Source organism: Oreochromis aureus, linkage group 17, assembly GCF_013358895.1.
Source record: "Oreochromis aureus strain Israel breed Guangdong linkage group 17, ZZ_aureus, whole genome shotgun sequence".
Taxonomy (NCBI): domain Eukaryota; kingdom Metazoa; phylum Chordata; class Actinopteri; order Cichliformes; family Cichlidae; genus Oreochromis; species Oreochromis aureus.
The window spans coordinates 20,653,978-20,667,179 of NC_052958.1; the positions used below are offsets into that span (position 1 = coordinate 20,653,978).

The window sequence follows — 13,202 nt, forward strand, 5'->3', positions numbered from 1 at the left end:
AACCTGAGGAAGTTGTTGTTGTTGTGTATGCAACCGATGGTTAAAGAAGCAACTGGAATAAAGAGTGTAAAGTCTGAAATACGGGTCGGTCATTCTTATGCCACAGAGCACTTAGAGTCAGACCGAAACAGTCTCCTGCAGTGCTTCGTCTGTTGTTCAGATCTGTGGTTCATTCAGTTTAACTGCATGCTACTAATTGGCTTTTGATTTCTCTTTTGTCAGCTCTTCCCCTTTATTTTTCTCCCCCCACCTTTTTTTTGTACAGAACTGTGAACCAAGTCCTGGTTCACAGTTCCGTGTTAGGTATTATCCAGTGTTGGCTCAGATATGGTACTGTGACAATTTCCTGACAGTCTAACTTAGATCAAGTTTTTTTGTACATGTCATTTACATAAATCAAGTTACCTAAAATCTCATGATATTTCTTTGAATCAGCAGGTTTTCCATCGCCATCAAAGTTTAGTTTTTGTTCACGTGACGTTGATCTAACCTTGCAGTCAACCAGTGCAAACCTCTCCAGTACTTTGATTATGTATCTCTTTTGGTTTGGTTGGTACCTCGATTTCTGCCTTTTTCACTGTTTAGTGAGTCATTTTCAGACTCTCTGCATTTGCAGTAACAGCTGCCTCTGGATGAATAATACAGCCTGTAATGCTCTTGTTTGTGGCTGTCTGTAGAGACGATAGTTCTGTGTAGAGGCTTATCAGGTAAGGATCTTTCGGCATCTCCCATGCTGTTCCTCCATCTCATTTCCTGTTTTTCTCATAATAATGGAAACACCTTTGTCATCCAAAAAGTGAACCGTCAACATAAACTTCTTCATTTTTCTCCACATATTTGTCGTCTTCATCCTCATTGGCCTCTCCCTACATGACATCTTTCAGGCCTAATAAACCCATAACTCATAATAGTTTTTCTCTTTCTGCTGAAGTATAATCTTTACTAACAGCTTCCAAGTTCCTTTCGGGACCTTTAGGCACACCCATTTTGAGGGTAGGAATGACAGTCTCTAGTAAATATATTTTACATTTGTAATACTGTACAAATGTAAATTACATACAATGTAATACTTCATTGTTACCGGAATATATTATACCCATGTGCACTTGTACAGTTCAGAAGTCAAAACACCAGTATAAATACCTCAGACACCTTGTGTACACATTAATATACCTCTATAGAAAATGTAGGCATTGACTGGGAAATTGACACCAATTTAAATTCACTTTCATTTATATAGTGCTAAATAACAAGAACAGTTTCCTCAAAGTGCTTTGTATTGTAAACTAAAGACCCTACAATAATACAGAAACTGTATAATCATCTCTTCACATCGGGTCAGTAGTATCAAGTTGCAAAAAAGTAGATAAATGAGTGAGAGGGCACAATTGGGCACTGGTCTCAGCTGGATTCTGTTTTTTCTTTATTTTGCTTCTATCTCTCCTCACTGTTTTTTTTTTTTTTTTTTTTAGTTTTGTTTTGCTTCCTGTTTTTAACTTCATGGGAACTAAAGCATGTTTTTTTTCTAACTGCATGTGTTTTATGAGGTCTTACTATACATGTGAGGGTTCGTCCACAGAGAAGCCTTTTGTGTTTCACTTCTGTGTCTTCCTGAATTCACATTCACTCTGTGTGTTCACAAAGAGCCCACAAAGCTCCACATTCTCACACTCTGGGTTACAACCTCACTGCTTCACCTCTAAAAACTGAAGATGGGGAAAATTAATGGATGTCTCAAGTGCATTTTTGTCTTCTTCAATGTGCTCTTTGCAGTGAGTGGAATCTTTATTTTTCATTTTTAGAATTTAATTTTGATGATTGATTTATTGATTTTCTTTATTATTTATGTTGAAGGAAAGCGAGAAACTAAAAGGATTTCTTTTTTATGAGTTTATTTTTAAAAAAGAAAATTGTTCACTTCAGTTTTATTTATGTAGCGCCAAATCACAAGAACAGTTGCCTCATGGCTTTGTACATTATAAGGTAAAGACCCAACAATAAGACATACATGCAGGAATGGAAAAACTCATATTTTAATCCACCTACCAACCACTGAGGCCTTTTTGTTCTTAATTTTTTATCTTACTGGTGAAGCAGTGCTGTGAGACATAATGATTAAAAGATGGTGGAGAGTTAGAAGAAGCTGTTTTTTTTTTTTTACTTATTGCTTACTTATTGCTACTTATTGCTTATTACTTATGATTATCCTTTAATATGTATTTTTGATGCCAGGAAAAAAATAGCATTAAAAAGTCAAATAAAATGAGTCAGTTTTTCCAATATTTATAAGAAATAAAAAAGGTTTTATTTTTAATGCTTAGCACACATATTTCCCCCTCTGTTTTTATTGTTTTATTACAATTACATTTACATTGCTTCTAACAGTGAGCACTCTGAGAACTTTTTTCTTCTTAAGCATATATTCTAAAGTACAATGCTGAGTGCAAAAGTAGCTTTTTTGTCTTTTTTTGAATATTCTGTAAGAAATATATGCACGCCCAATGCTTTCTATGGTCAAACCTAACCAAATGCCAGACCAACCAAAGTTTAAACTAAATTTCTCTGTAGTACTGTTTATCTTTTGTTTCTTTGTTTTGAAACATTTTTAAAACAAATCCCTGATGAATTTATCTTTTAAAGAATAAATGTTTCTTTGGCACATTTAGGCAGCCATACAGGAACTCTGGTTTTGTTAACATAGATGACATCATGTGATTCTGTTTCCTCAGATCTTTGGAGCTTTACTGATTTATGGATTGCTACAGACCTCTACCTATAAGGTAAACAGCCACATTAATTCACTCAAGTTTTTTAAGTTTTTAATCAGAAAAAAGCAGATTGCTGATTATTTTAAGTGTCAATTTATTTTAAAATGTTTCCTTTTAACATGTTTCATATAACCAGAACTGAGAACAGTGTGATGGGAAACTTTTTATTCCCCAGCATGCTACCAACCTGTTGTTAGTTAACAAAATAAGTTTCAAAATGTTCCTCCAGTTGTTCCTTTTTCCATACTATTTTTCAAACTATTTTTCAAGCCTTTTGTAACCTGACCTCAACTGTTTTGCAATGTGTTGTTGCCATTTTTAGTACAAAAGTACAAGAACATGACATGCAGTAGTGTCATATAAACCATGGGGTTGGAAGAATTGGAGTGGAGGAAAAATGACAGAGAAAAGACTAACAAAGCAGAATACTGACACAAAAGGAGATCCACAGTGCTCCCAGTGGACAAAAACTAAATTTGATGTAGCACTAAACATAACGTTGTACTTTAACAGAAAAAAGGTAGTACATGAGCTGGCCTCTTCACTCAGGAATGCTACTTGCTGGGTGGTGAGTTGCAGGTTGGTCCTCATATGGCCTGGTTCAGGTTTTGAAATGCTTCAGGTGTGACCTATGATAGCATGGGGGTGGGGGGGATAGATGTTAGTGGAGAAAGTCAGTCTAACATGGACCGGAGAGTCATGTCTAAAATCTTATCTTGTATAATTGTTTTTGATTTTTTTCATTTGAAGAAAAAAATAATTTTCCAGATTAATCCGTTGTTGGTGTGCTTTCCTATAATTCAGGAGGATATCTCATCACTTGATTTGCCAGGCTTGATTTGGGGTTGGTTGTTTGTCATCGGCGTCCTCGGTGTTTCCTCTCTGGGAATCTTTGCTACGTGCTGTGAGTCAATCATCGGCCTCAAACTAGTATGTACAACCCCACATCAAACAAGATAACAAGCTGATGCTGCGTTAATTTTATAATTATTCGAACAATAACTGTGGATGCTCTTTGTATTGTTTTGTGTACAGTTTGCAAGCTTCATGGGGATTGGAATGATCATCATGTTTTACGCAGGCATCAATGTAGCAAGAGGAAGAAATGAGGTCATCTTTTTTTTTCTTTCTTAATTGTGTTGTTCTCTCCATTGCTGTAGTCTGTCCGTATATCGATCTGATCAGCTACATTTAGTATCTCCATCTGTTATCTTGCTGCTAGTCTTATTTTTTATGTTTTGGAGACAAATTACATTAATTTCCTTTCTGCCGTATGCTTTTTATATCTCAGTCTTAATAACTCTCCACCACAATACCAAGTGCTCAGTTTATTCAACCGTCCTAGTTGGCCATGAACATGGGGCTTAAGAGGTACTTTAAAAAGAAAGTAAGCAGCATTTCTGGGATTCAGGATTCAGTCAAAATATTTCAAGAAGATACAAAAAAAAGAAAGTGTAACTGCTGTAAGAGGAGCCATTAAAGGGCCTCTTGATTATGAGTGGATATATTATTGCTTAAGCATCTTCTGTCTCATAATCCATGACATTACCATTGCTTCCTCTTTCTATCTGCTTTCTCTGTGCTTTTTGGCCTGCTGTGTCTGTCTGTCTTGAGGAGAATATATCCTTCATTTGTCTACCATTATACTAAAATGTTATTCTTCCTTTCCAGATAGAGACTGCCTTCCGGGATGAACTACAAAGGGCCAACCTAAGAGAAGAAGTCATTAGAAGCATGGTCGAGGAGATACAGTCAAATGTAATGTTTTTTGCACTGTTTACCCCAATAACATTGGTCTTTCTACTGCCCCTAGTGGATTTTGGTGCAAATGTGCTTTTACAAGTAGTCAACACAGTGACCTAAACATAACAGTAGCACTGGAAGGGCCCAGAGGTGAACAAGGACCAACCTTTAAGGGGAGATCAGCCAAGCTTTTTATGCTTGGAGTCAAAAAACATTTTGATTGCACCTTATATTGACTGAATTGTTTTGCAATGATATTTACATTACAGTCACTATATTGATAAAAAACAGAATAGTGCAGAATTTTGTTGAGTATTTCCAGTTGTTTAAAGTCACTCTCTCGTTTGTTAACAGTTTCATTGCTGTGGAATTAGGAGTGCCACAGACTGGGGTGATAATATCCCTGACTCCTGTGAATGCATTTCTTCAAATCCTGGATATGTAACGGATCGAGGATCCAACTCACGTAGATGTGAATCCAAGCCTCAGGTTGGTTTTACAGAATAGAACTATAATGTCAAGCTAAAAAGCTCCTGTTCATAAAACAACTTCATGACTAAATGTGTTGTGATTTTGGGTGTTTTTATATGTCAAATTATCATTATAATTATCATTGTTGCTGCTAATTTATTTTACCTTTTTTTTTTTCTTTCCTCCCTCCCTCTTTCTCGCTCACATTCCATTCATACCCCCCACCCCATCGAACAATCTGATTATAAAGACCGATTAATCAAAGATTTACCAATACAATCAGACATCACAACTGCCTAAAACCCCTGCAATAGCAACCACTCTGACATCTTGCTGGAAGATTAATAAAATAAAAAACACTATATTCTCACCTACAACTCAAACAGCCATATGGAATAGCCCTGACTTCACTGCAAATAAATTACCCTGATAGGCATTAAATGGAAAGAAAATGGCATCACACACCTCCGCCACATTTTTGATTAGAATAAGTTCTTAACATTTCAACAGTTCATTGACATATACTGCATTGACAGAAAATAATTTCTTCAACATAACCAACTAAAACACTCCATCAAAGCAAAATAAGTATCAATAACACTAACGTAGGACAACCATCACTACTAGACAGCATCAATAAAATTGCAAAGTCACAAAAAACACTCTTAAAACCAAATAAACTACTATCCTCTAATGATAATGCACCTCACGCTCAAATTAACAAATGGAAAAAAGACTCCAATATCCAGACAGATAATCAGTTTTGGAGTAGAGTCTGCAATAACATTTTTACCATGTCTAACAACACCAACATGCAAGTAATACAATATAAAATGATACTTCACTAGCTAGGCCCACATCCTCATTTTGGATTTGACAGCGTTTTAGTAGATAAAGGTGAATGGCTTGGACGTGAATTCAGCTGCGGTTTGGGGAAGGCCTCGAGGCGGACTGGTCGCGGCTCCAGGGCCTAGCAGATCCCCATGTACTAAACAAAAGTGAAGGAGTTAAAGAATTGGAAAGGGGGGGAGGGGAGGGCACATAAACGAGAATGAACAGCTTGTAGAACTGGGGGACATTTATAGATGAAAACCGGAAGGAGTGCGTTTGGAGGCGTGGTACCTTTCCTGAAATTCCAATCCTTTATCTCCAAATAGAACATACCTCACACAGCTCAAGATGAACGTCATAGGACTCACTGAATAAGACATTTGCACATACTGCACACTCAACACCACTGATGAACACCTTCAAATATTCTGGCTCTGTCCACCAATACAAAACTTCTGGAAAGAAATAACTACTAAATTATCCCAAATCCTTGACCACCCATTATGCCCCTCCCTCTCTTTACTTGGCGATATGGAAGAACTAAACAAACTCCAAATAAATCATAACCCCTTTGCTTGTGGTCCTGACTATTGCCAAGAAACAATACTGCTCAACTGGAAAAACAGGAAAAAGATCACCACATTACAATGGCTAGACCTCCACACAACAGATATCAATGGAACAACAATCACCAATGCATAAAAATCAATTTGAATATTTCATTAAAATATATTCTACAATTTTAAATGCCATCTCAAAGCCGGTGAGCTAATGCCAATGCAGAAATCAACAGACCAGGGCAGGAGAAGGGAAACAGGGACAAAAACAATAAGAATATAAAACACGCTCTGAAGTTATCCTTATTTCCTATTTTTTATTTATCTATGTAGTTTTGTTTTCTTATTTTGTCTTACTCCACTTCTATATAAAATATTGACTCCAGATTAACTAAAAAAAAATTAACCCGGAAAAAAAAAAAAAAAAAAAACACATCAGAAAATTCCTGCCAAGAAGGGAAAAAAATGTGTAACATAACATGTAACCCATACATTTTAAATAAATCATTTTTTTTGACACTGCTTATTTCTGTTCTGTGTTCTGTCCTTGTCTATTGACCTATTTCAATTGTACGTTTTTTTGTTTGTTTGTTTGTTTGTTTGTTAGTTTTTTTACACACACTTTTGGGGTTTTTTTGTGGTTATTATGTAAACCAATACCTCACTTGTTTTTACTGCTTGTTTTGTATCCAGTACTTGGTGAATTAAAAAAACCCAGTAATGACTTGTAAGGTTTTAAAAATTATTATTCCTTGATTTTAGTTAAACATAACAGCTTTCAGAAATATACAAATCTTTGCATCAAAAGAAAATTAGTCCTACCTTTTTACCCAAATTCAGTCTAATTCTTAGAACGACAAATCAAAAAACAAATTATAAAACAAAACAAAACAAAACAAAACAACAACAAAAAACAACAACAAATCAAAACTGAAAACAAAATGAAACCAACAGGTTACTGGTTTCACCTTTACATTGTTCTAAATTCCAGTTAATTATCTTAGCAGACAAAGAATGTAAAGTCTTTCAAACCATTGACTGTACCCGTATAAAAGATATGAATAACAGCTCAACAGCTATTAGAAACTTCTCTTTTCTTGCTCTGATTTTGCCAATTTTCTTTGCCTTTTCTTTAGTACAGCACACATTTTAAATACAGGGAGTGCAGAATTATTAGGCAAATGAGTATTTTGTCCACATCATCCTCTTCATGCATGTTGTCTTACTCCAAGCTGTATAGGCTCGAAAGCCTACTACCAATTAAGCATATTAGGTGATGTGCATCTCTGTAATGAGAAGGGGTGTGGTCTAATGACATCAACACCCTATATCAGGTGTGCATAATTATTAGGCAACTTCATTTTCTTTAGCAAAATGGGTCAAAAGAAGGACTTGACAGGCTCAGAAAAGTCAAAAATAGTGAGATATCTTGCAGAAGGATGCAGGAGTCTTAAAATTGCAAAGCTTCTGAAGCGTGATCATCGAACAATCAAGCGTTTCATTCAAAATAGTCAACAGGGTCGCAAGAAGCGTGTGGAAAAACCAAGGCGCAAAATAACTGCCCATGAACTGAGAAAAGTCAAGCGTGCAGCTGCCAAGATGCCACTTGCCACCAGTTTGGCCATATTTCAGAGCTGCAACATCACTGGAGTGCCCAAAAGCACAAGGTGTGCAATACTCAGAGACATGGCCAAGGTAAGAAAGGCTGAAAGACGACCACCACTGAACAAGACACACAAGCTGAAACGTCAAGACTGGGCCAAGAAATATCTCAAGACTGATTTTTTTCTAAGGTTTTATGGACTGATGAAATGAGAGTGAGTCTTGATGGGCCAGATGGATGGGCCCGTGGCTGGATTGGTAAAGGGCAGAGAGCTCCAGTCTGACTCAGGCGCCAGCAAGGTGGAGGTGGAGTACTGGTTTGGGCTGGTATCATCAAAGATGAGCTTGTGGGGCCTTTTCGGGTTGAGGATGGAGTCAAGCTCAACTCCCAGTCCTACTGCCAGTTTCTGGAAGACACCTTCTTCAAGCAGTGGTACAGGAAGAAGTCTGCATCCTTCAAGAAAAACATGATTTTCATGCAGGACAATGCTCCATCACACGCGTCCAAGTACTCCACAGCGTGGCTGGCAAGAAAGGGTATAAAAAAAAAAACTAATGACATGGCCTCCTTGTTCACCTGATCTGAACCCCATTGAGAACCTGTGGTCCATCATCAAATGTGAGATTTACAAGGAGGAAAACAGTACACCTCTCTGAACAGTGTCTGGGAGGCTGTGGTTGCTGCTGCACGCAATGTTGATGGTGAACAGATCAAAACACTGACAGAATCCATGGATGGCAGGCTTTTGAGTGTCCTTGCAAAGAAAGGTGGCTATATTGGTCGCTGATTTGTTTTTGTTTTGTTTTGAATGTCAGAAATGTATATTTGTGAATGTGGAGATGTTATATTGGTTTCACTGGTAAAAATAAATAATTGAAATGGGTATATATATTTGTTTTTTGTTAAGTTGCCTAATAATTATGCACAGTAATAGTCACCTGCACACACAGATATCCCCCTAAAATAGCTAAAACTAAAAACAAACTGAAAACTACTTCCACAAACATTCAGCTTTGATATTAATGAGTTTTTTGGGTTCATTGAGAACATGGTTGTTGTTGTTGTTCAATAATAAAATTATTCCTCAAAAATACAACTTGCCTAATAATTCTGCACTCCCTGTATTGCTTAATCATGCTTATTATATTATATTATATTACATTATATTATATAAAAAGAATTGAAATTGAAAGAGATTTCCATTGATGAGGGGTTGAACATGTGTATCTAACAAAGAGGCTGGTGAGTATAATCTCACCAGAAAAAAAACAAAAAACAACCTAAAACAGAAAACACTGCAATATACTGTTTCTATTTGCATCCATATTTTGCTCTTGTTTTCATGCAGGGAATCAGAGGCCCAGATGAAATCTATGAACAGGTATTCAATCATTTAATCTACCAGCCAATCAAAACACTGTACTGCCTGTCAGATAATTACCATTTTCTCTTCTCTTCCGCAGTCCTGCTACGACATTATCCTTGAACTTTTGAACCTTGGCTTTAACATCATGTTTGGCTTCTTCTTTGGATTTGCTATTATAGCAGTAAGATCTACTGTTGTTTTCTTTTATTGCCATGGTTACCTCTATGTGTCACTGACTCTGCTGTTCTTTAAGATTTTGTCAAAATCACCTTTGACTCCTTTAACCTGCACATTTAATAACTGTTCAACAGTGAAAAATCCCTTTAACATTGTACAGTTCATTAAATTAATCTCTCTGGATTATGGCCTGCTAATCAAACAAACCTGGAATTTGAAGATGTTATTCTGATCTATCTTTCACTCTTTATTGTCTACCATTTTGGCCACTTTGTTGCAAACTCGATCAGGCCAAAAAGTTTAAATAAAAAAACCACAAACATTTGAAATGTAATCTACAATATTTATTTATCTCATGTAGCTTATTAGCCTCCTTAATTAAACTTTAACTAGCAAGAAGCTGGAAATTCCTCTTCAGCTTTAGAGTAAAAGCTAGTTATTGCAGTGTTGGAACAGTACATACAAACAATACATTTAGATAATTATTCTTCTCTGTCTTTATAGCTGCTGGGCCTGCTCTTTGCCATCTGCATGATTAATCAGGTCAAAAGTGACAACAGTAGAGAATCCATGTACTTGAGGAAGTACTAAAGGGAGCCACCACACCACATGTCCTCTGACCTTTGAGTTATGGTGCATCAAGAGGAGTCGTGATCAGGGCATGACCTTTTTTTCTTTTTTCTTTTTTCTTTTTTAACTGTGTTTTACCAAAAAAAAAAAAAAGTAATATGTGCCTTGTAAGTAATTTCTCATTTTCCTTCCTGCTCTTTAATATACCAAGCATAGCTTTAAAAACAAAAAATTATTTTCTGAAAAGCTTTATAACTCTTTTGTTATTTGATGATTTCCAGTGTTTAGCCATCTTAACCAGAGACATATTATAGTGAAGAAATTAGATCTCCTAATCGGACTCTCTGTCTCTCTATTTCTTATAAGAACCAGTGAAAAGTTTGGACACATCTTCTCATTAAATGGGTTTTCTTTATTTTCATGACTATTTACTATGAATGAACACATATGGAATTATGTAGTAAACAAAAAAGTGTGAAATAACTCAAAACATGTTTTATATTTTAGATTCTTCAAAATAGCCAGCCTTTGTTGTGATTACTGCTTTGCATTCTCTCAATGAGCTTCATGAGGTAGTCACCCGAAATGGTTTTCCAACAGTTTTGAAGGATTTTCCAGAGATCATGAGCACTTGTTGGCCCTTTTGCCTTCACTCTGTGGTCCATCTCATCTCAAACCATCTTGATTGGGTTTAGGTCAGGTGACTGTGGCAGCCAGGCAATCTGGCACAGCACTTCATCACTCTCCTTCTTGGTCAAATAGCCCTTACACAGCCTGGAGGTGTGTTTGGAGTCATTGTCCTGTTGAAAAATAAACGATGGTCCAACTAGACACAAACTGGTGTGTTTTGCTGTCCTGACTAAAGTTTGTTGCAGGCAGTGTTATTTCAGCTATACTGCTAGTTTAACATTCTCTATTTCCAGCACCTCATTTTTCAAGAAAAAAGCCGCTATAATATGCCCATTCCATGACAGTCATTGTCCTGTTAAAAAATAGATGATGGTCCAACTAAACGCAAACCAGATGAGATGGCATGTCGCTGCAGGATGCTGTGGTAGCCTTGCTGGTTCAGTGTGCCTTCAATTTTGAATAAATCCCCAACAGTGTCACCAGCAAAGCACCATCACACCTTCTCCTCCATGCTTCACGGTGGGAACCATGCATGTAGAGACCATCCGTTCATCTATTCTGCGTCGCACAAAGACACAGCGGATGGAACCAGAAAAATTTGGACTCATCAGACCAAAGCACAGATTTCCACTGGCTAATGTCCATTCCTTGTGTTTCTTGGGCCAAACAAATCTCTTCTGCTTTTTGCTTTTCCTTAATAGTGGTTTCTTAGCAGCTATTTGACAATAAAAGCCTGATTCACACAGTCTCCTCTGAAGAGATGATGTAGAGATGTGTCTGCTACTGGAGCTCTGTGTGGCATTTATCTGGGCTCTAATCTGAGGTGCTCTTAACTTGCAATTTTTGAGGGTCACCAGCCTCACAAGGCTGGTGATTTGGATGAATTTATCCTCATCAGCAGAGGTGACTCTTGGTCTTCCTTTCCTGGGGCCGTCCCCATGTGAGCCAGTTTCATCGAAGCAATTGATGGTTTTTGCGGCTGCTCTTGGGGACACATTCAAAGTTTTTGTAATTTTCCTCACTGACTGATCTTCACTTCTTAAAGTAATGATGGACTGTTGTTTCTCTTTACTTAGCTGATTGGTTCTTGCCATAATATGAATTCTAACAGTTGCCAAATAGGGCTGTCAGCTGTGTATTAACCTGCACAACACAACTGATTGTCCAAACACCATTAAGGAAGCCAAAAATTCCACAAATGAACCCTGACAAGGCACACCTGTGAAAACCATTTCAGGTGAATACATCATTAAGCTCACTGAGAGAAGGCCAAGGGTTTGCAGCGCTGTCAACAAAGTAAAGGGTGGCTGCTGAGGAATCTAAAATATAAAACATATTTAGAGTTACTTATAATTTTTTTCTTTGCTACGTAATTCCATATATCTTGCTTCATATATTTGATGTCTTCAGTTTGTATCTACAATGTAGAAAATAGTAAAGATAAAAAAAAACATTAAATGAGAAGGTGTGTCCAAATTTTTGACTTTGTGTGTGTGTGTGTGTGTCTGTGTGTGTATGCAGAGAGACAGATATATCTTTTCAAGCGTGTTGTGAAATCTGTACTCATTCCAACTTAAACTGCAGAAACTGAAAACCCACAATGTATTTCTATTGTATTTCTGAACTTCTGGCAATAATTAGTTTGGCCCAGGAATGACACAAGCAAATAATTAATCATGAAAACAACATCCCCTCCCTTTAGATGGAATACAGTGTGGGAGGAGGGTCACATGGTTCAAAACATGGTTGCTGAAAAAACAAACAGCTGAAGACTAGTAGTAGTCAGGAGATCCACAACACCAATAGAAGCTGAGAGAAAGGTTGAGAAAGTGATGATAAATGGGCTTTTAGGGTCAAATGTCTGGTTCTGAGAAGATGACTGAAGGGTAAGGGTTGACTGACTGACAGTAGGATGGGATTGTCCTAATGTTTTAGGCTACGTCCACACTAGCCCGGATAGATTTGAAAACGGCGTTTTCGTCTGAAAACGCTCCGCGTCCACACTAGCATTTTCAGTCGTTTTCACAGAGGTGTGCGTCCACATTGAAACGGCCGAAAACGCTTATGTTCCAGTCCTGCGCATGCACAAAAGCGAGTGAGAATTAAAGAATTTGAAGAAAAGCTATCTGGAGCATGTACAAACTGATATTAATCTTTTTTAGGGCTGTCAAAATTGAGAGCAATCAAAACAACTGCTGTATAATGCCCTCCGCTATCTTTGTTTAATTGGTCACATGACTGCATCACATGACTAAAATGCGTCATCGTTTTAGAAAGTCTGCGTTTTCGAGCGTCCACACTGCAATGGGACAGCTCCGTTTTGAAATGTATGCGTTTTCGAGAGCGTTTCCAAAACGGTGCGTTTTTCCTTGAGGAAAACGCTATCTCAGTGTGGACGGGAGGCCAAAACGGAGAGAAAACGATGCGTTTTCAAACGAAAACGCATTAGTGTGGACGTAGCCTTAGATGTGGCATCTGTAGCTTGA

At 37.3% G+C, this 13,202-nt stretch overlaps 1 protein-coding gene across 1 annotated transcript; it reads left to right on the plus strand.

Annotated features, from left to right (window-relative positions):
- Window positions 1-1,617: 1,617 nt before the first annotated feature.
- LOC116319732 (tetraspanin-6-like) lies at window positions 1,618-10,545 on the plus strand. Its single transcript, XM_031739153.2, has 9 exons — window positions 1,618-1,772; window positions 2,730-2,780; window positions 3,573-3,698; window positions 3,804-3,878; window positions 4,440-4,526; window positions 4,866-5,000; window positions 9,322-9,354; window positions 9,437-9,520; window positions 10,021-10,545. The coding sequence occupies exons 1-9, from the start codon at window positions 1,713-1,715 to the stop codon at window positions 10,105-10,107; spliced, it is 738 nt and encodes a 245-aa protein (XP_031595013.1). The 5' UTR covers window positions 1,618-1,712; the 3' UTR covers window positions 10,108-10,545.
- The last annotated feature ends 2,657 nt before the right edge of the window (window positions 10,546-13,202 follow it).